The sequence below is a fragment of the Calonectris borealis genome, chromosome 30 (assembly GCF_964195595.1).
Source record: "Calonectris borealis chromosome 30, bCalBor7.hap1.2, whole genome shotgun sequence".
Taxonomy (NCBI): Eukaryota; Metazoa; Chordata; class Aves; order Procellariiformes; family Procellariidae; genus Calonectris; species Calonectris borealis.
The window spans coordinates 1200600-1224055 of NC_134341.1; the positions used below are offsets into that span (position 1 = coordinate 1200600).

Below are 23456 nucleotides of genomic sequence, written 5' to 3' on the forward strand. Positions count from 1 at the left end.
TAGCAAAAGTACAATCAAGAGCAAGTATACAACTGATCTAACCTTTAAACTGCACAATTTCTCCATTTTGGGTTTTTGGAAGCCCTTTCAGACAAACTTCAGTGGTGAGGGCCAAAGCAATACCACAGCTTCCCAGCAGAAAACCAATCTGCTGACCACCAGCATCCTGAGGGAAGAGAGGGAAAAAAAGTCATTCCTGTTTAAAGATGGCATAAGTCAGCTTTCCCCTTACCAAAATCCAAGGTTTGGTAACGCTCTGGTAACTGGACGGTAACATTATGGATCACATGGGGAGGAAAAAGAAGAAACAACCCATGCCGACAAACACTCTTTCCTTTGGTTTGTCCTCCTCTGCCTACATCCAACGTCTGGCGATGGTTTGAAACTCAAATGACAACCATTGCCTGGCAGGGATGAATACAACTGCTTCTAAGCTTACACAATAACACATTTTGGAAGAAGATATATATCTAGCACAAAGGCCTGCTGGGTGAAAACGGAGACGTACCTACAAGCCAATAAAAGTCCACAGGAAAATGATAAGGCATCACAAAAATGCAGAGGGGCAACTTAATCTTCTGCATACCAAGTTTGCTCTTTTCAATTAATTTTGTTCAAAAATGAAATGATTATGTAACTGGGGACAGATTGCAGAAAAATTTGGTGATTCTCAAAGGGAACTCTCTATACATAAAACAAATATTACATTGGCAAGACTAAAATGCATTGGATGCGAAATCAACAGAAAACAAGTGCTCATGCCCGGCATCTAGGCATCGAGCATACACCATTTATTTTCATTAATGGAAGCCCAGATGCTTCAAAGAGGAATCATGAGGCAAAAAAAGCAAAACGTATAATTACACTGAAATAACAAGGCCTCTCTTTCCCCAGGAACTAATTTCTATTGCGCAATGATAAAAACACTGAAATGAGGTACCTCACTAAGAAATCTGATTGGGCAAATACTGGGAGAAGTTTTAATTTTGTATTTGGTTGCTATAGCAGTTGTCACATTGCAGAGAAATGAAAGCAAAGCTCTGTGACTCCCATAGTATTACCAGACTAGCTTACCATTTCATTACCACCCCTCCTGCCATATGTTTGCCATTATCCTGTTTCTTTTGTTTCCTCTTACAAAAGTCTATAGTTTTAGACAGTTCTGGACATGGCAATAATATGGCAATATTGCAAAAATTCTGGTAAGGATAAAGAAAACACTTCGTTGAGCAAATAATTTATAAAAAGTGCCTTGACGGCTTCAGAAATACTTAGCACCTTCAGTCTCCAGCAAAGTCAAAAGACTGGCAAGTGCTAAGCATGGCTGGCAATGAGACCCCCTTCACATCGATCAGAGGGCAGATTCATAATATTACCTGTACCGTATAAATTATTTGCAATAACAGAATGAAGACTACAGCATTTAGGTGAATCGACCATTTCCAGCTACTCAGCACAGCTCTCTGGTCAATATGTTTTTCCATTTTTAAACAGCTATTCCAGGTTCACAAAGGTTTTGCACATTGCGTTGACACAGAGCTGCTAAGGCAGCAGCTGGATGCTGTGAAACACTTTCAGAGGTTGATGGTCTGACTTGGTTTTCATCCCACATCAGCCTATCACTCCTCTAAGTTCCATCAACGTTACCTTTCTGGTAAGAGGTACCTCTATAGGCACTGGTATGACTTCTGCTAGGAGACAGCCGTAAAATGCCACCATGAACATGACTGGGTCATTGTTGGGATAAACAAGGGCTACCTACAATTCACAAAAATGTTTTGTTAGTTGAAATACAAGGAAAAATTGCAAAGTTCAGATCTACTGTGACTAAAAGTCAGAAAACTTTGTGTTATTTCACATTCTACCACAGCATTTTTCACAGGGCGTCTTTAAGCACTCTTTCTTCCACGGAGTACCTGGTATGCGCATGAGTTCCTCACGCAGTAATGTCAGCATTCCCTGTGTGCCCATACACATAAAGTTGCACACACAGCCAAAATACAGAGACCTAAAACTCTGTATTTCTCTCAGAGGTGCAATGCTCTTCTTTAGATGTATTTCAAAGTCCAGAGCCAAGAAGTTGCTTACAGAGCAGCCAGCAGGACTGAAAAATCACAAAAGTTACTTTCCCAAATAGCCTGTCCCTGCGACAAGAGTCTCACTATTAAAAGAGTAAGATTATAGTGTCTGTGGTAAGTTACAGCCCCCAAACGCTCTTTTTATTTCAGAGGGAGAACCAGACAGTCCCAAACTCATTACCCTATCTCCAGGTTTTAACACGGGTTCATTTTTGGTCCCCAGTTTATTAAGCAGTGTGTAGGCCAGCTTGAGACTTCTGCTCCACAATTTGCCTAGAACACAAAGAAGAGAGACTTGCACAACTCTAAATCAACCCAGCATACAAGAAAATACTTCAATTCTTGACTGCTTTTACCGTCTACAGTCACGTCCTCTGCTTTAGTTACACTGCTTTGTCTACAAAGCTCTCAAAAGGCAGGAAGGTATTTGCAACCACACTAAGACCAACAATCCTATCCACTACTGCTCTTTCGGAGCAGTTTAGCAATGGAAGCCAGGGCTCCACTCACCATACGTGAGGGTATAAACTGGTTTTCCTGTAACATCCAGTGCTGTCAGACAGGGGCATTTAGCTTGTGTGGTTCCCCAGCGCTGCAGTGCTGCTTCTAAGGCAGGAGGCCAGTTACAAACAACTCCCAGGGGTTCTCCCTTCACGGGTGTCATCTGGCGTCCCTCTGGCTTGGGCTGATTTGGGTCAGGCTGTGGAACTGAAGAAAATTCAATAATGTTTCCAGTTCATCTTTGCCCATTTGTTACCAGACAGTTAAGCTGGAAAGATGCACTGAAAACAAATGCTTTTCTTCATCGCGTTTAGGTTTAACAACCCCTATCACATTTCATTTCCTAGGAAAACCTGCACAAAACAAAACATCGTGAACATAGTCTTCTCCTAAGGCGCTGTGCTATTAAAAGGTATTCAACACAACAGTGAGGAAAGTAATACAGACTTGGAGAAAAGAAAAACTATCTTATAAAGTAAGGTTGTAATGAAATTACCCGTAAAGACAATCCCTTTTGGGAAATTAATTAAAGCAGCCTAAGCAAATGAAGGGGTTTTAAAAATCTATTTAAACATTTTTCTTAATAAGTTTTAGTTATTGTAAGAAGTTTAGTGTTGAGGAGGCCACCCAAAGCACAGCAGTACAGTAAATTACTTCAAACATTGGTTTTGTACCAGACTATTCATGAAGGCTACTGCTAACTGCAAATATCGAATCAATCAGAGTCAACTTCGAAAAAAATAGCATAAATAAATTCAGCACCGTGCATGCCTGTGTACTTATAACAAATGATTAATAAAAAACACATTATTTGGTGCTATTACCTTCTACAATTTCTTCAAAATCATCCACAAAAAATTCTTTCAGGGGTGGTCTTTTAGGTCTTTTCAAGGTGTTAAGCAACTGCTGAATTTTCGTGGAGACTCTACTACTCACAGGAACACCTGGAGGGAAAGATTTTGTCTAATAAAAGTGTTCATCGTGTCTATTAACATTTACATCTTGGCTCCTGCCACTGGAGGATACCTCTCTTGGTGCACCCACTCATTCAACTACTGGCTTCCATTATTAAAGGCTGTGGAAGTGCAGGATGACATTAGTAAATATTATATCCGTTCTGTATTAACTCAGCAGTCAGAAAATGCTAGTGATAGAAACTAATTTTTAAAGCATTTACTCCCTTCCAAAGCCTGATTTCCATCTGTCTGACACACCGTCCCTGCTGTAAAACACAGCCTACAGATCTGCGCCTGCCTGCAGTATCGATCAGCTGCAGTGCAGGACTGCCAGCAGAGGGAGGACACAGCAAGACCAGAAGCATTAATGCTACCCCCTGCACAAAGGTTTATGCCAACCAGCTTAGAGTGAGTATTATCAGCTTCATGGGAGCTTAATTATAGTTAAGACAGACATTATTTCATTCATCTTACCTTTTCTTTTGGGGATTCTAGGACAAAAGCTTTTAAAAACAATTAGCCTATTATGCATTTGTAATTTTTTTCTTAAAAGGTGGTAGAGAAGAGAAAAGCCTATTATCTGTCCCACGATTTTCTCCAGGTCAGTACCTAGTAGGTAATTCCTGCAGCATGGGAATGTGTTAATGCCCATGTCATAACTGCGGCATAGGAATGTATTAATGCTAATGCCATAACCATCTCAAATTTGTGAAGTGCTTAAATGGCATGAACTTGAGTTGGGAGAATAAATCATGTGACTTAAGTCCTTCCTTAACACCATTCTAATATCTGGGTACTCTGAACGGTTCCGTACCATCAGCAGTATCCATGAGACTAGACCGATTAGATCCCTTGTGCATGCCTTTCACAATCCCTGAAGGAGGAAGGTCAATCGCTGCTGGGCGTGCTGAGGAAGAGGAGGTAGTTGCTGTGACATCTGGGGGAACTGAGAAATTTTCTAAAAAAAGGGAGAAAATTGAGATGGCAGTTAACATATACCTTTTATTATGAGATGGAACAAGCAAAGTATTATTTACCTGTTACCAACAATCTTAAGAATTTAATGGGTTGAATGTATGTGAGCTCTTATTAATGCTAAACACAGCGCTTCCTAAATATTAAGTAGCTCTAGGAGGTGCACATTATCTGTTCTGGAAAACAGAAAACAAAGGCACAAGATGAGGGGCTTTGTCCATGTCAGGGAAGTGGTTCAGCAAAACAGAATTCCTGCTCTTGGTTTCTAACTTCCAAATCAAGCTCAATCTCTTGACATTCAGTACTGTTAAAAAAAAAAAAAAAAAAAAAAAGAGTTTGAGATCCACATGAGCTCTGAAATATTCAAAGCCCCAGAACAAAAACCTACATCACCTATGCAGTAATCTCTCTTGCTAGAATTATACTATTTAACTTTTTTGTCAGTAAGGGCTTTCTAAAACAAAACACGCGGTAGGCTATTGACTAAAGCAGATCAGCAAAAAATCATGTTGGGTTTAAATTTCTTCCAGTTCGGTGGCTAAACAGTATGAGCCTGTCCAGCAGTTGAATAATAAACTTAAAATTTAATTAATAGAGGGAGCTGGGTCTTGCTTTTGCTTCAAGTTGCAAGAAACTGTTCTGCTTTTCAGATGAGTTTGTAAGCTTCAAAACTGCAAGTAACTCTGCATACTTCAGTAATTCTCTCATTAACTTTCTCTTAAATAAGCGATTTTTGCTTACATAGGATTTCTTTATACTACACAGTAGGTTCAATCATCAGATAGGGCAAGAATATTTTATTCTAGCTTAATAGAAGCAGCAACTCTTGCTTACGAAGGGAAAAACCCAACAATTTTGAAACTGTATGCTGGCTTGCACAGAGAGTGTCTGAAGGAAGGCAGATACTGAATAATTCCCACAGAAAGGTTTTTGTGGTTGATTCTTCCTCTGTGCCCCTCTTTCTAAGAAGAAAAAAAAAAAAATCCATTTCTGCATACCTTTGGAGATATGGTAGCAAGGAATATTTCTCATGTATTAAACTTCTAAGATCACTAGGAAGGACCTAGATTTTGTACAACTCCAAACAGGACTTTTTATTGCTCTCTCCAAAGAGATGTATAAAATTGCGTATGTGAGTTCCTATTTATTTACATTAGGTGTTAACACAGGATGAATGTGGCATCTACATGGCAAATACGATTCCAACAAAGATTTAAAACTCCTATTTTGCAATGCTAGTTATATTAGATAGTAGGTAAAAAGCTGTATTACCTTAATTCATTACAAAAGGTAACGTGGCTTTCTGTATGCTCCAGTTAAAAACAGCCTCTCTGCTTCAAAGACACGTTAATTATATTGACTACATTTCATGGGCAATTTCTCCAGTTTTCCGTTTCAGAAAACAACTTGCATCCCCGCAAATAAACAAACAAAAATAACAGCAATAAAAAAAAAAATTAAGTGAAACAGTTAAAAACACCAGCACTTCTATGCACTGCTTGCCCCAAACCAGTTAAGCAAAAGCAGAGAGCACACAAAATACAGACACCTCCTAAGATGCAGTAATATCCTTAACAGCAGATAAAAAAGACAAACATACACAGAGCAAAAACAAACTTTGCAATTTCATACAGAAGCATCAGCAGCAAGGAGCACCTCAGAGCCTCAAAAAACTGAGCCTGGGGTATCCAGATCTGTAGATTTTGCTCCGTCTTCTCAATACCTGGATGCTCTGATTATTTCTCAGACTAGTCGTGAAAGATCTGTGCTAAATCTTTACTCTGCTAAAACCTTTTTTTTTAATGACACGTTCATTTGCTCACATATATGGCTGGTTTTGGTGGTTGGTTGTTTTTTTTTTTTTTAATCTAACACAAACAATAAACCGTTAGGGCTTATAGCAAAATGAGAATGTTAAAACACAGCATTTCCCCTAGGCAAAGACACCTCTATGGTACTCATCAGGACACAGATACCAAATGCTACTTGCATTCAGTAGCTTTGTACACACAGTAGCTTCAAATAGCTGTAGACATAAGCAACACAGTATACAGAAAGAAAGCTGTGCCTACTGATCCTGTCAATACTGTCATCACGCCCTGGCGTCGTTTCTACTTCAGTAAGCTCCTGCTCCCCACTTCCCTTTTTTCAACCAACTCAATACTCTGAAATTCTTAAGGAAAAAAACATCGTGATGGGGCAACTCCAACAAATCCTAGCAAGTTCCATCAAAACTAACTGAACTCTTCATCCGAATTTCCCTTATGCAATGGACAACTCCAGCTTTATTAATACAATCTGAACTTGAAGCAATTTTTCTGTTCATACCCATCTCCTACCTATTCGAGTATTGGCAAATACATCAGCTAGTGACCCACTGGTCCCTTTGCCTTCTCCATGGGAAAGTGTAGAAGATGCTGATGAAGATGTGGATGACCCCTGAATAGATCGGTTGATCCAAGACTCAGCATTCTGTAAGCTCTGATGCAATGCAGCAGAAAGAGCAGCTTGGCGCCTTAGCGACCCCTCATCCTCGGATGCGGAAGACGTGTCTGTGTGGAAGCAGAAAAGAAAATCTAGCTGCTTAGGGAAAAGCACATTGCACTGAACATGCTCTCTCTCCAATTCACATATCAATGGCACAGGCTTGTAATATGAAGATCTTTTTTTCACAGGCTGCGTCAAACAAGGTTACATTGGCCAAAACAGAAGTTAAAGCAGCAGACATCTCCAGTGTGAACACATTTACCCCTGGTGTTTTGCCCCTGTTTAAAGCACACAAAAGATGCATCTCCTTGTACAGGCATCCCTCCCCTGGGTTCTCCAAGTTTATTATCTCTCACTACTTTTCCATTCATATTCTATAATATCAGATGCTCTATTGCCTAACTTTGGTAATTCTGAAATGGAAAGTGAGGGGTCTGTATCATTCTCAAAACTGAAAATTCACAGGAACAAAGCAGAATGCAGGCACTGGGAAATGAACGTGCCAAGGCCACACGCAGAAAATGCTTTTGTCTGGTATTCTAAATGGGTCCCTTTCAATTGCAGAAAACAAACAAAAAAAACCCAACCCCAAAACAAAACAAAACAAAACAGAGAAAGTTACAACAAGGAACTGCATCCTGTGTTTCCGAGAGAACAGATACCTTGTCTATCCTAAAGCTGTGAACTAACTATTTATTTATCATGAAGAAAGCACTCACTGCTTGATATCTTAAGTTGACCGGTACTGCATATAAACATTCAGTTAGGCGTTGGCCTAAGATTTACATGGTCTTCAAAGCGATTGCCTGCCCAGACTCAGTTACTTAGTTATAAATCAAACTATTAAATCATGTTCTACCTACTTGCCAAAGTAGAATGCAGTTACGAGCTAAAGAAAAAGACTGATTCCAGACACACTAAGTGCTAACCTTTATTTGTGTAGTATCCACAGCTCAGAATGTGCTGTTATCCTGGACAAGTTAGTACAAAGCTGAGACCCAAGCAGACACCAGGAACATGCATTAGCCCCCAGTAGAAAGGAAAAGAAAAAACAAACTATGAAGGAAAAAAGGAGGTAAAAGAATAGGAATGAGTGAAGTGGCCTAGCAGAGCAGTTTTAGAGAACGCTATGAATTCACAATGAGATATGAATCCATAATATTCAGATGACTTCGTCAATCCAAATGCCTGTGATGCTTCTGCACAATGAGAGACAACATAAAAGTCACTGCCAAAAATTACACATATTCATTTTTAAGCCAGTGCATATAGCTGCTTGAAAACAGACAGGTTTATTAATATCTGATGCACATGCACCGTAACAGACACCACGTTATCCAGGTATTTTGCTGCAGCCATTACATGGGAGGGGTTAGGAAGGAAAAGTCCTGCAAGTCACGGAATCCCACAGGATCCCCTCCAAGGTCCTTGCCCAGAAATGTGCATCGCTGCAAATCCTGTCCTGTATGTTGAGTATTAAACCTTAACAAAACCAAAATATGAATTACGCAACTGAAATAGGTGTGAAGGAAGCAAAAGAAGAAGCCGCAGTCCAGAAAGTCTGCTCAGCTCTTGCCAATTGATTCTTTAAAAGCTCCCGGAAGAGGAGTCATTTTCACAGCCCTAACAGCAGCTCCAAGAAAACAAGCGGCTGCTCAAATGTAGGAAGAGAGCTACAGCAGTAACAGACTACCTACAAATGCGCTGAAGAGCTCGAGTATTTTGACAATTGCAGCCTCTTGATTGGGAAACTGTTACTAATGCGTACCTTAACATCCACACAGACACGCACACTGTAAGAACCTAACCTGGGGGAGTGCAGGCATCAGCTGGAGACTGGACAAACGTAGACCGTCTTTTCGTTGGCATGGGCAGGGCCATCTTCTGTTCTTTGTGTTTTGCCAGTGCTGCTTGAACTGCTTCTGTGTGGATATCTGCAAAATGGGAGTTCGTCTACTCAGTTTTGCAACAGTAGAGGAGGAAGAAAAACACACAAGGCTTACACATGTGCAACTATTGCTAGCCGTCTATATTTATGCAACTCTCCGTTTTACAGTACCTTCCCAAACAACTACATTTTGCCATCTCATGAGTAACATTTCCTTTTTTTTAAAAAAAAAAAAAACAGGGAAACTAATTGAGGTTTCTAAAGTTAGCAAGCTATACAGCAGGGCCAGATTTTTTAGTCTGGAATCTTCTGGATTAGTCATTATATTCTTGTGTCTCTAGCAACTTTTATAGAAACCCAACCCCACCAGATTGTTCCCCTCAAACAAAGATCATCCTAAACTATGTTTGGACATAATTTAAAATATGCACATACGCTAACAGTGTATACAGCCCCAGGTGCGCAACTCTGGTCTACAAACTGACAAATTCTGAGCCAGTTGTCTGATTTAGGAAAAACCTTATGTTCAAAACCCTGAATAGATGCAGATTTCATGTAAATCTTGAAAGTTACTAACTGCGGCTGTAAATACATGCTGATTAGTAACTGAAACAGGCTAGGACACGAGGCTTCCATCCTCTGCAAACGTCCAGAACTCTTCAAAGGAAGACACATCACTGACGATGAGAAGACAACTTATTAAAATACTACTACGACAAGGGAGAGCTCATCTACATGAATTTCTCAGATTAATGTATTTTAATTATGCTTTTCCAAAAACCAGAAAACTAGGCTTTTCTGATGCTTTATGGAATGGTGGTATATGACAGCAGTGTTACTGGAGAAGGTGTATTTGATATACTTTATTGTTGAGAAGAAAACTTTTATCTTGTTAATGCAAAGTAAAAAACAAAATCAGGTGGAAACAAAAAATAGGTGCTGCCATCTTCTCCTTTTCTTAAGTGGAGAAGGAAATCACCAGGGCAGTAGTCAGCCATTTCTGCTGCTCTTTGGAAGTACTTTAAACACAGATAGCGAAAGCCAGCTCTCATTCTCCAGGCTCCTAGAGCAGACATGCACAGCAATCACCAATTCCAAGAACAAATTATTACCTGTCTTCACTGAATCTGGTTACCTACAGACATGGTTAAAATAGGCTTTCCATTCTGTGAACGACTTGCACTGAATAGTTGCATTCAAGCCAGAAAATCAAGGTGACAAAAAGCTACTTGCTTTTTTTACTTCGCATTCTTTTTGATTCAGTAGCTGGAGTCCTACAAGTCTGATGTTTCTTTATTCAGAACCACCAAGGTAGGGCTTTCCTTCAGTGGACAAATAATAAGCTTGACTCCTTGAGAGAACGTGGTACATTCCTCCTCACTAACAGGAATCCCAGGTGAACTCTTGCTCCTGCCCTTACCAGATCGATAGCGTTCATCTCTGGCTCCCCCTGAGCGAGCTCGGTGAAATTTGGATGAGGAGGAGGATGATGATGCTGAGGCTGGAGTTGCAGATGGAACGGGCATCTGAGTTCTGGATTCCTTCTGTAACGCTGGATCAACCCCTGGAATACAGTCCACAATTCTCTGAGAGCAGGAAATAAAAGTAGCCTTTTTTGACCATACTTTTCTCTTTTACCATATAATTACAGGATTTCCCCTTCTTTGTTTTTTTTTGTAGCAAAGCGGAACTAATTACTACATTAATACATCTGTTCAATCTGTCCTAATCAGTTAAGATACACCTGTCCCTTCTTTGACCTTACTCTTAAGAGTTTTTTCCAGCTTTTTCCTTTTCAAGGGGTTGTTAGGCACTTCAAGAGACAATTCACAGCGAATCTGAAGCAGGTGACATAAGACACAATTTCACATAATTTAAGTAACCTATCAGTGATAAAGGGAGACGAAGTCACCTTTAAAGAATTCATTACAAAATACAAAAGCAAAGGTGACAAGGTTCAGATAAATCTTGCCAAATGAAATAGTAGGTAAGGCAGGGAAGTCCTACACTTCGACATACTTAATAGGGCCATTTGCAAGGAACCTGAATGTTTTGTGATTTAGTGTCTATATCATTTGCTCTCTATTTTGCACGTTTCTTGTGGGAAGAGGACTGCACCATACTCTCATTATTGCATTAAGATGGAAGAGAATTAGCAGTTTAACTTGTGGTAAAGCGCCATACGTAAACTGCTTTTAGAGATCATAGTCATTTACACCATTCTCCTTGTAGCCCCCGCTGCTATGGGCGCAACGAGTAAAGGGGTTTGACCTATTGAGTCATTATCCCAAATTAAGTTTGAGTTGTGAAGAAGAGCAAACCCATAGAAAAATATGTTGAGAAGTTGGGTTCGTTACTCACTGTTCCACTGACCAGTGTGCGTTATTGACAGGAAAACCAATAATATACCAGTGGCAAGAGCCTTTGCTGTTAACATTAAAACCAAACAGACCTCTATTTCTCCAGGTTCTGGCTCCTTTCAGCGTGTCAAGAAGTGAGTGGCTTTATCATCCTGGAAAGTTTGTCTTCCCCATGAATATAGGGAGCTAAACAGATAATCTGATAAGAAATTATCATTTTACATAATTCAGCAAGGGACACTAGGAATTGTTGCTACTGGAGTTTCAATTCTAAAGTGAATTGTGCGTCAGTGGGAACTTTTTAAAAACTAAAGGTCATACGGCTGTAATTACCTTCAGGTTGTCACCTGAAGTCATGCAAAAAGAAGAGCAATTGTGTCATCTAAATATGCGCTGCCTATGAATTCTCACAAACTACCAAAGGATTAGAGAAATGAAGAGGAAACCACAAATCCTGGAGTCCATTTCCAGTTATACCACTTTCTTAGTGTGTGGTTTTAGGTAAACAACTTAAGGCAAATGCCTCAAGCTCAGGGAACTTACAATACCAGCAAATCACACCTAACTAGTTACAGAAATCTTCAACCATCTCCTGTACATTCCAACGTCCTAAAGAGCAGAATATTAATTGAATATTACAGCAAACTAACTATCCACTTAGCCCAGCATTATAGCTTTTGGAAAAAATTCAAGAACATAGGGGCCACGCGCTCCTGGAAGAAGTTCCCTCTTAACCCCTAGCATTACTGTTTGGCCTGGAAACCTTTACAAAACTTTCCACCTCTTACTCAAATTTTTAATAGTTCCGTTTGTGATATCAACATTCAATGAAGGCAAGCTACCAACCTTATGTATTAATGATCTTTTAAACTATCATGCCAAAAAATTAAAGCCTGTATTTCTAGTTAAAAAGAACATATCCTGCTAGCCAGACATTCTCAAATCATATTAGGGGGACAAACAACTACTCCCCATTTTCCCTGGTATTTTTTGTATATCGTAACATATAACACAGAGTTCTGTATTGGCTTATCAAAACATAACCATTCCCTGTACAAAGATGCCAGCAGCACAAAAAGTAGAATGGAAAAGGAAAAGAGACTTCTGTGGTTTAGGTGCAGGATCTGGCAAACAGAAGACCTGGACTTCAGAGCAAGATTTTCAGTTCAAAATCTCAGTTTACCCACATCGAAAACAATCAGTGTTTGTGTCCCCTTCCTGTCCTTCTGGATCACATTTCATTGATAATTAGTTCAACATCTTTGTGGCATATATTTGCCTTCATCAAAAATGAGAGAGTTTTCTTTCGATCCCAAGACAAGACAACTTCACAGACTGAGAAGAAATGCTTAATGCTTTCTGATCATTCAAGTATTTACAAATTCAAGTTCCCACTAGATGTCAGCAGCAGATTTAACACTATTTTAAATGAATTATTAAATTCATATTCAGTTCTCTCTTACAAGTCTTGCAAAAGCATCTCATCTGCTCTGCAGGGCATCACAAGGCAAACATGACATTCCATTTACAAAGGGATCAAATGTGTCTGTAAGTGACATGACACACCAAGAGCAAGCTCTTTGTTTAAATATTTTGCTATGACATAATAACATGTTACAGTAGCCTAACAAAGCATTCAAGCACAGATGAGGGAAAAAGTGTATAGCTACAGTAAATCACAAATGGTTATACAACAAAGCAGCATAAGTGAGCTAAGCCTGGCAGGTGATAGGCGACTTATTTAGCATTCCCTTTAGAATAATCCTGCTATAGCTGCAGTTTCTGCTGGCAGGATCCGAATCTAGACATGAAAAAGAAATTATTTTAGATTTGCTTTTGAAGGCCGCTATGGATTTTTTAATTGTCCTTAGTTTTTAAGCAGAATTGACTCCTTTCTGGTCTCTGCGTTTTGTTGAAGGAAGAGGTTCAATGATTTAGAGATTCAGAGATTTTTTTTCATAAAAAGATTTTTAGATGAAAAGAATCATTATAAGCATCATGTATGATCAACAAGGATAAATGTTTACATTAATAACAAGGACAGTAAGTGCTAGATTCATCTGACAGAAGAAAAGCAGCAGGCAAACCTGTTATTCTGCTGTTTTGCATACAGAATTGAACAGAAGTGCTAGTGTTGGACTGGCTATTCCTAATAACAAGATGATTTTTTCAAGCTACATGACTGTAAAAATCACGTAAATAACAAACTCGGGTATCTAGGGTTTACAAGTCAGCCTGAACAGCGCTTCCAGAACACAGGGGACAGCCTCACTCAGCAGCAGGCATGGCTGCATAAGCTTAGTGTGATTGCTGCTGTCTTCCAGCACCTAGAAGGCTGAGAACTCATCAGATTTAGGAGATTCAGAGACTTTTGCAGGAGTTACTAACGAGATGGACCTTAAGTCTGCCTTGTACAAAACACAAAGGAAGAATTCAGGTGCTCCATTGATTTAATCCTGGATATGATTTCAAAGATGGAGAAATATATTTCCTAGAGTCAAGTGATAAGCTTTATTTGAAATTGTGATACCCCTCAGACCGAATAAGGAAGAAAATAATTCCCCATTTGTGGTAGCTGCAAGTCAGATCTTGTAAATGGGTGAAACTCTCTAAACAACACTAAGCTGGAGCGCGTGTGCATGATTTACAGGTTTAGACAAAGCTGTTTTATCACTGGTTACTATTCCACATTAGCTCTCCTTTGAAATAACATGATGCTGAAAGACCGGGGCGGGGGGGGAGGGAAGAAAAAAAAATAATAGCAAAAGTTTACAGTAGAGTTCTGCTGGCTTATTGGCAGTCCACAACACACAGGGTGGCAGGAAGAACTCTTCTGAGACAGGAAACATATGACAGCCCACTCGGGAAGCAAAGAAGAAATGCTTCTTTTCCATAGTGCCATGATTTCAAAGAAATGAAACACTAAAGTAACAGAATCTATAATGTTCCCACCTTATGCTATCCATGAATAACATGAAGCAGAAAAAACAACAAAACTTACATTAACAGCTAGAATTCACAGACCAATTAAATTAGCTTCAAATGTTATCAATCTCCACAGGTTTACAAGCATATTACTCCTGTCTTCCAACACCTTTCCCTGAGGTACTGGAATACAAAAACCACCAGATCACATTCATCTTACCTTTTCAATAAAAACAGTAAGTACTCCAACGTTCTCTTTTCTTGTTTAAAATTTTTAATTTTTTCTTTTTTTTCATCATCATAAGAATAGAAAACAGGAGCAAGAGCACTCTAGCAGTTACATAAAAAGGTTCTGACAGTGAATCAGTGCTTAATGAATATAATTTCCTTTACACATTAGCAGAGGAACCGAATGCATTATCTTAAATAGCAAGAAAACATACTCTGCCAACAGTTTATGTGCAAGGGCTGCTAATTTTGGCAGAAGGCATTCCTGCGTCTGCATTGTTTGAGCTAAAGAGTTGTAAATGCTTTTCCAGATTTGCAGCAACCAATATGGACAGGAGTTCTTTCCCTAGGCAGAAGTTTGCCTGTAGTCTGCAGCAAAAACTACTTTCAAGAGGTGGTGAGCTACTATACCACGTCTTAGTAGAGGAGCCGCTCATCTGTCCATCCAAAAAGCATTTTTCAAAGTAGCAAAAAATAGCGTTGTATTGCCTCTTTTAAAATAGGCATAAAAATATTCGGTCCTCACAAACGACTCTGAGGGCGACTTGAAAGTGTCAGCATTACTCCAATAAAAGCAACATCTAAAAGCACTGAGACCCCAGCCTGTTTCAAAAGGGAACTTACGGTTTAGCTACAGTTATACACATCCAGACACTAAGGATGAGATGACAGCAGGGGTGGCCTTTCGTTATTTTCACATATATAGTCAGTAGCGTAACATGGAATAAGCATGCCTGTCCTCCGTGCTTCGGTTCGGGCAACAGTGAAATCAGCAGCATTACTTCACATGCACAACCTGGGAAGCTGCTCAAAATACTTTCTTCAAAGCCTTTTGTGCAGCAGCCAGCACGTAACAGAGGAGCAACAACTCTGGTATCGCAGCTCCACATCACCTCAGCAAGTTCCACTTACAAAAATGGATGTTGCACCAGGAAAACATGTATCTTTAGGTAATTAACATTGTTGCCTTAACTCTAAAATAATGAGGCAAGCTCCCAGAGGCAATGTGAATGGAGCACAGATTTAGCAATAAGAATCTCCCCAATTATAATGCTGACATGCCCTGACATGTCATCATACCTACCTTCGTCTCATTTCACATCTATGAAATGGAGACAATACGTTAGCTAACATCAGGAAGGTGCTTTGGGAAACGTAATGCACTAAATGCCAGGAGTAAATATTTTTTTGTCGTGTGGACTAGATTAATTTTCTTCTCATTAACGAGGTGACCTGATTCTCAATCCCTCATGCATGACTTCAACAGGATTTTTACAACAGCATAGGGGCAGCTGGATATAAGATGTATAAAAAATTGCAGGGCTGAGCCAGAACAGCAGTCAAAATGCTATCTTAATTGGTGACCTCCTATCAGCCTGTGTCTCTTCCTGAACTTTGGCCCATTCTGCAGCTTTCAAAAGCGCGACAATTAAAGTAGCAGGGCCGCAGACAGCCTTGCCAAACACTTTTTTTTCCTCCTAATTAAGCAACATTTTCTGAAACAAACCAAACGTGTGCAAAGCGACAGGCATGAGGGGCACAGGATCATGTCATCAGACGAAAAGCGTCTTGTAGAGCTTCAGTCTCCCCCGGACTCCAGGACAAAAGCAAGTCTGCCAAGCAGGCACTTGAACACACAAGAGGAGCTCACATTTCCTTCTAAGGCTCAAGATCTCCACTGGTATACATGTTGGACTGAGAGACTGTAAAACCTGCTTAACAAATATCTACTTACAAAGGCCATGAAGAGGGATTAGTCATGTGTATTACTTTTTGGTTTCTTTAAATAACAGAAACAGATTTGATACAAAGGTAGCAACCGAGTCATCAGAGATTCCTATCACATCCTCAGTACTCAGAGAGCTGTTTGTAACAAAATCTCAGATTTGAAGGCTAAAAAACAATTTTTGCTTGCCTTGCTACCTTCAGTATGTTAGCTCAGACAGAACACACTATTCCCTTGTGTACAAAGCAGTCAGTCTTGGACAAGAGAACGGGCACCAGCTTTTGTTGAATACGCAAGCAAAACAAAGTTGAGAAACAACTGGGATGGAGGAGAGCAGGAATGCAACCATCAAGTGTTTTGGAGTGGCAGAGTCTAGAAGTTACCACATGACAGTGGCAGAGTCCTTTTATGTTCCTCAAGCAATTGCCTGAAGTGAACTGCTGCCATTTCAGCAGAAAAAAACCTCTACGATCTTTCCCCAGCGGATGCAGCGCTGATGGTCAATAAATGCACTTTTAGCCTTCACTCTTTTTTTCATTTTTTTGGCAGTAGTTCAGTCTCAGTAAATTACAGTAAGTCCAGTCATGACTGCCTGTCATACCCATTCACTGCCCAAACTGCTAAGAGCCAGACACATTAGTTTTTAATGGTTAAGCATCTCAGCATATCAGCAGTGCAATTATTTTGGGTAAGCATCCCCATAATAATTATTAGGCATACTTTCAGCCATGTCCTTCAGTTTACAATTATATATAATTATCCTACATACAAGCAGTTCTAATGCTAAAGATCTTTGAACCAAAAGAAACAGATGTAAACGAAGTACATGAATTCAGCTACTCTGGTAAAATAAACCAACAAATCATGAAAATTCTAATGTTTCTCCAACAAGGAATTAAGATGGCTGAAAGGAGGAGGTAGTACAGACCAACTCTGCAGTTAAGCCATTTTTAAGAAGGTTTCAAGAATGATTCTTGAGGACCTCACACTTCATGATTGATTCAAAGCCCTTGAGTTCTCAGCTGACAAGGGAGTAGGACGTGATTTATGTATGTGGGAGATAAAGACAGGGCATACAAAGTGTTGAAATACACAGCACTCTACAGAGACCCACCAAACAGCTCTGGAACTACTAGGAATCCCTGGAGTTCAATATGAACAAGCAAACTAGGGGCAAATTACTGCCCATGACTTCAAGGCATCCATGCAACCTGCACAGTGTCATTATTAGATAGCTAAGGAAACACATATGAAACAGAATAGTTCAAAGTTGGCAAATGAAATCTCAGTGCTCCATTCCACAGCCATTCCACAGATCCCTTTAATGTCAAGGATATGCAAAATTCTTACGGCAGCTGAAACAAGTACCTACCTTGGGTTTGTGGAACATACGGAGCCAGAAGCTTTGCTCTCTTCTTCTCATACCCCTTTTGTGTGATGTCCCCTAAAACCAAGGAAAGAAAATGCATTTAACCATGTCCTCATTTTTCAGTTTGCGGTCTGTCTGCTTTTCTTTTCAGTGACATGAAGGTTTCACCTTCATGCTGAATGCACATGCTGAAGAAAACCTGAAACCAAATATATGTGAGTACATTATGATTTCAAAGCTTCCATATTACAGAACTCCTGTAGTTTCCCTTGGGATCAGAGATATACGCTATACACTATTTAAATGCAATAATTTGAATCAGAACAGCTATCTAAATGGAATATCAAAGCAATGAAAACCTAAAAAGGGAAAGTTGGAGTGCATGAAAATATTCTGTAACCACAAAGCCAACTTAGGCTAACAAAATGGAATAATTCCCAAACAACAGGGCAAAGGGAAAGCGCAAATTCAGAGCCTCGTCTTAAACTAATCAAATTGAAAATAGCTTTTAGCAAATAAAGGGAGCCCACTGCAGAAGCTGTTTAGGGCACCTCCAAAAACTGATGTAAGGATGAACAGAGTCAACTTCTAGACTACTGCCCAGCAAGCACACCCTATGATCCAGAAAATCAGACTTTCAATCATGTCTATTTGACATTCAGTGAAAGCAAGCTAGGGGGTTGTGGCTTTTTTAACCTGGTAGTAGCTGTAATTCCACTGTTTGCCTACTGGTAGAAGCATGCAGAAGATAGATGCTAGAGCTCCACAGAAGCAAAAACTCCAGAAGACAGTAAGCATTGGTAAACTTTTCCCTTTTTTAAAAAACTAATCTGTCTGATCCTGGAGATGTACCATCTGGCTGCTGTCTTTTGTTTTAATTTCTCACGTTACATCAGAACCACAAGAAAGACTGAAACCTTGAAGGGATTAAAACAAAAAGCCCTGCAGCATTTCAAGCCTTTTTGTAGCCTGACCTGCACTTGTAACTTCTTATCTCTTGGGGCTGAAAGATTGGAAGCGATCAAACACATAGCAAAAAGAAAACAGAATTATTTGGTATTACTTCTCCAGCTAAAATTAGGCCCACATTTGTATTACGGCAAGAAACTAGCCATCGCAAACGGCATGTTTTCTTTGCCGTGAGCCTGATTATTGCAAGGCAACAGAGTATTAGACAGCGAGCAGCACAGGCCACTGTATTTGCTGCCTTACAGCATCCTTCTGCCAGACACTTCCAGCCTGATCTGGAAGGCGACATCAGAAAAGGTGATTAAAGGGTTTAGGCTCTAAGCCTGCCAACACAACCAGTGTCTCTGCTAAAACATTCCAGCTGACTGGCCATTTTGGTTATAAAGGTGATTTTGCAGTACGAAATGCTTGGAAAGGGAATGGACTTCACTCCGTGCTGGACAGTCAAATGTCAGTGTCACTTGAAACGCCTAGACTAAGAGTTTCGAAGCTGAAATGGGAACTTACACTGCTTGGTGGAGGGTGTGCATTTGCACACAAAATTTTATCTCACTCCTCTAACACTATGTTTGAGTCAGGCCCCAACAAGTCCAAGCAAATCCAGCAGCTGAAAATTAGAATGTCCATGAAGCACTGAAATGCCAACCAAAGCATTAATTTTAATGGTTGATTGCAATACATAGCTCAGTTAAATTAATCCACCTCACAAGAAAGGTATGCTACCAGTGTAAGAAAAGTACACCTTCAAAGAAGATCTATACAAAGACTATATGCCAAAAGGATAACATTTTGATCGACTGCATGAGCTACAAAATCCACCAGTTTTTCTGGAGATCTGCCTCTCCATTTCCAAAGGCAGTTTTAATTCCCCGCATTTGTTCATTTGGGTAGCAAATAGACCAGGGTGACTGCCACTTCAGGAAAAACAAACCTGCACAGAAAGGGGGAGGGATTTTTCCTTATAAGCCAACCCACAGATTTGTTTGCAGCTTGTTATTTTGTGATTAATTTCTCCACAAGATTTAATTGGACTCTTGACATTGGCAGTTACACACTATATAAATGAAACACTTGCCACAGAAAATGGAATTACTAAGGAATACTAGTTCATTACAAACAAATACCACCACTCTCAATTTAAGTATCACATTCTGTTTTACGTACTGGGAAGCAAAGAATTCTCTATAATCACTTGCCCCACACTAATATCCTACCAATAAAACAAACCCATCCTCACACAAATGCAAGGCTTACGGTCTACAGATTTACTTTTGGAAATTTGAAGTTGAGGTGAGATGCTACTGAAAAACAAGAAGGTAACTCAGGGCAAAACACTATTTGCAACCTTAACTACCACGCAATGCACATCATTTACACTATTGCTTGAAAAAAGGATTGTCTGAGCATAAGCTAATAAAAAGCCTAATGCTATTTGGCAAGAGCAGGAAAGTTCCAACTAGCGAAATTCAAGCAACAGAAATAAGGGCGATAAATTCCTGGGACTTCCCTGCAGCAGTGTGTCTTCCCACTGCTGAATTTCCAAATAGAGTTTGTTTTTTTTTTAAAAAAAAAAAAGTCAACCATTATTTTGACAAACAGGTTGACAATCTCAAGCACCTGCCTACAGGATCAGAAAGCGTAATGCTTAAATTTTTAGACTAGCCTACTGAAGTGGAACTAGGCAGTAGGGACTGAAAAGGTTAGAAGAAACAGATTAACTAGAGCTCTTTATTTAAGGATAGCCATGCGTGCAGGTTAGAAACAGAATACAATTATCTGAAATAAAGCTCCAGCAAGACACAGGGACTAAGGCTGTCAGAAAAAAAGCTTGTGTGGAGGCACGGGTGACAGGTATAAAGTCATCTCAATAAAATTATGATCCGATTACTACAACCATGATAGTTATGCCCAAATTGACATCTCAAGTCTTGGAAGCAAGTGTCCCTTTAACAGGCTGCATGAGTGGAACAGATTTATTGTAGAAAGCCTCTTCTCTTGGTCATACATAGTCCAAATTTGGTATCAATCCAAAGACAGAAACCAAAGATGCACTAAGACAGAAATTGTCTTTCATGCTATTCCTTTTCTGCTGATCTACAGGAAATGGAAATGGCTAGATCCGAACATAAATGCAGACTTCCTCACCGAATATCATAAATTACAGCAACAGGAAGAGAACCAAGACAATAGGACTGCAATCTCAAGAACCATTCACTCCTACTACATAAACCTGGTAAATCATCAACCCTGCTTTCATAAATTCAACACTTTGTGACATTTGGTGTGCTAAATTCTTTCAGCTAGCTGAAAAAACAACTCAAGAACCACAACCCCTCTCTACACAGATGCAAGACACAGCACTACAAAGAAAGCATTAGCAAAGCAAATGAGAGCTGACAATTTAGCTTTAAAATGGTGCTAGTGTTTGTTCATTCCTAGGAAAGAAATTACAAACAAAAACACTTACTGCTGAGACATTCTTTTGGCCCTCTCCCAGCTACAACTGTTTCTGTTCAGTTGTAGTCTATATTTATCTATATCCTAAGCTAGTCATGGTTGTGCCTCCACATGCTGCGGAGGCCCTACTAAGGAAATGCGATTCTTGTCAAAAGAAAGCAAAGCTTTGGTTTCTTTTCAGCCAAGACCCTTTTGCCATAAACAACAGTAAGGTTCTTGTACGTCGTGATCTTTTGTAGTGTCTCAAAATGTGATGTCAGGAATCTTTAGTTGTCGGGTAGTTTTTTTGGTGGTGTTTTTTTTTGTTTTGGTTTGTTTTTCTTGTTTTGTTTCTTCTTTTTTAAAGGACACATGAGAGTAAGCTAAGCTGCTGATCACAGATGCATGCTTTTCTTCCTCGACACCTCTGCTGCAGTGACGGCAACCATCAGCTCAGGTGCAGGGATGCCTTCACCTTTCACAGATAACCTGTACATTAGAACAGACTGAAGTGTAAATACAGCCCACCACCACCACAGTCCAGTTCATCAGCTCTACACATTACCATTTTCTTTCCTCATTATGCTACCCAAACTCATAGCTTTTCCATCCCAACCACGGCAAAGCTCTGCTACCACCTGCACTACTCACAAAGGTTAACTCATCCCAACACATGAGAAATTTTCTCCTGCAGAGCCACCAGCTTAGTGTTCCTGCTCATTTGCAGAGTATTTGATGGACCAGCCCCAGCCAGCTTCACAGAACAGGTTTTCTGGTAGGAGGCTGGCACTGGTATTGCATTGCTTCAGTAATTCCTCATCTTGCTATATATCACAAAACTTCCCCTCTTTCAACCCTCTCCTTCCCCCATTTAATCTTTTCTCTCTTCTGACAGTTTTAAAAGAAGACTTTAAAGAAATCCTACTTTTCAAGACACAGCAGGTCTTGCAAATACACAAGAGAGGCCCTTCTGTGGATTCAGAGTAGGAATTAACTCTAGATTTACGATTTGCAGAAACAAGACAAGTTCAATCAAGGAGCAACAATTTTTCCTCACTTGGAATGCCTGGACAATAATCCTGACTGCAGACACCGCCGTGATGAAATCCAAGAGGCCCTGCTTGTTTGTGATTAAACAAATGTACATCTGAGAAACAGAATTCCCTACAAAAATGCAAAAAATGGATTCTGAGATCCCTTTTTCATACGATTCTCCTAATTTCTTGAGAGTAAATTAGAATTGATCCTCATCATGCAAATCCAATCTGGATGTTCTGACCATTGAGAGTGCAAGAGAGAAGACAAACTCAGCAAGGACAGAAAACAGAGGGGTATGGGCTTACACAGAGCAGAAGGAAGTCCAGTGAACTACAGCTGATCAGCCTAGATGTTACACCTATATTCAAATCATGCAATAGAGAAGCCTGAAACTTCAGGAGTCTCACCGCCCTGTGACGCCAGGCTGCTTTTTAGCAATTAGAGTTGATGATCTATTCTAAACAGTGGTGCTCAATCAGTGCAAGGTGGTAACACCAGCTAATCCTGCTACGCTCAGACAATACTCCTCTTTCAACATCCTTGCTCCCCTTCCCCCCATGGAATGAGAACACTGAATCATTTACTGTCTAACAAAACCATAATTACTACAGTGGAGAAATTAAGGAAAATGATCACGTAGTGCACAGCATCTCCCCAACAAAGCCTCCAAACACTTGACTGTATCAAGCAAAAGATTCAAATTTGAAAGTAGTTTGTATGCATTTTTAAAAAATGTTTGTATGCTTTTAAAAAAAAAAACAAAACAAAACACATTGATGTTTCTAGTAGTTTGTTAACAGAGAACCTGGAAATTAGCTGCAAAACACAGATAGCTAGTCTCTTTATTTAACAGCAAATACTGTAAAAAGATTATAACAAAAATAAGGAAATAAATTCTATTATCACCACTGCATCTGCTTTTCAGGTCTCACCCCTATAAACGACCTTGATGACTTTGCCTTTCTTGCCTACTCCCCTGCTTGATCTCTAGGCACACATGACAGGCAATGTCTCCCTGTAGTTTTATCATCTCGAACTTACTCTGAAAGAATACAACATAAAGCCTGGTTTTGCAGAGCTTGATTTTGGATTTCCTGTCCTTGACCAGAAGTAGACATCAAACTGGAGATACTGAAACCCACAAGTGTAGCTGAAAGTCCAAAATGTTCTTTTGTTGCATGCCACTTCCAGATAAGGTCTTTTAAGTGTGTTTGGAGGTGTTAGGTGGCATGTTTGAGAAATCCAAAATGAGGTATGCACTTTAGCACTTAAGTCTGTCTCAGTTATGGCCTAGGCAGAAAATAGGTATCAAACCAATCAGTTCAGCACTTCAGTAATAAATGTTGTTGCCACTCATTTATTTATTTTGCAGCTAGATATCGCCTTTCTTCCATTTCCTGGAGGACTGGCAACTTCTAGACACCCCCACCCCCGATGGCTTTACCAAGGCTTAAAGCTAGGACGTCCTCAATCCCAGGCTTCAGCAACCCAAAAGACAACATTTAAACCTTTTTTCTAAG

General features: G+C 39.8%; 1 protein-coding gene across 10 annotated transcripts in view; it reads right to left on the reverse strand.

Moving 5' to 3' along the window:
- Positions 1-23456, reverse strand: part of DIP2B (disco interacting protein 2 homolog B) — a 70839-nt gene that overhangs the window by 23302 nt on the left and 24081 nt on the right. For 4 of the 10 annotated variants that reach the window (XR_012670441.1, XM_075133656.1, XM_075133657.1 and 1 more), the window contains 10 exons: positions 17497-17568; positions 10306-10449; positions 8806-8931; positions 6850-7062; positions 4350-4493; positions 3404-3523; positions 2589-2786; positions 2260-2351; positions 1648-1758; positions 43-166 (listed from right to left, as the gene is read on the reverse strand). Coding sequence is in view for 9 of the 10 variants with exons in the window: in XM_075133656.1 (XP_074989757.1) it covers positions 43-166; positions 1648-1758; positions 2260-2351; positions 2589-2786; positions 3404-3523; positions 4350-4493; positions 6850-7062; positions 8806-8931; positions 10306-10449; positions 17497-17568 (1344 nt within the window). In the remaining variant the exon portion in view is untranslated. Of the gene's footprint in view, positions 1-42; positions 167-1647; positions 1759-2259; positions 2352-2588; positions 2787-3403; positions 3524-4349; positions 4494-4572; positions 4669-5782; positions 5890-6849; positions 7063-8805; positions 8932-9462; positions 9484-10305; positions 10450-17496; positions 17569-20929; positions 20949-23456 lie in introns of those variants that run through there. The other 6 variants (XM_075133659.1, XM_075133655.1, XM_075133658.1 and 3 more) reach the window with 6 other exon arrangements.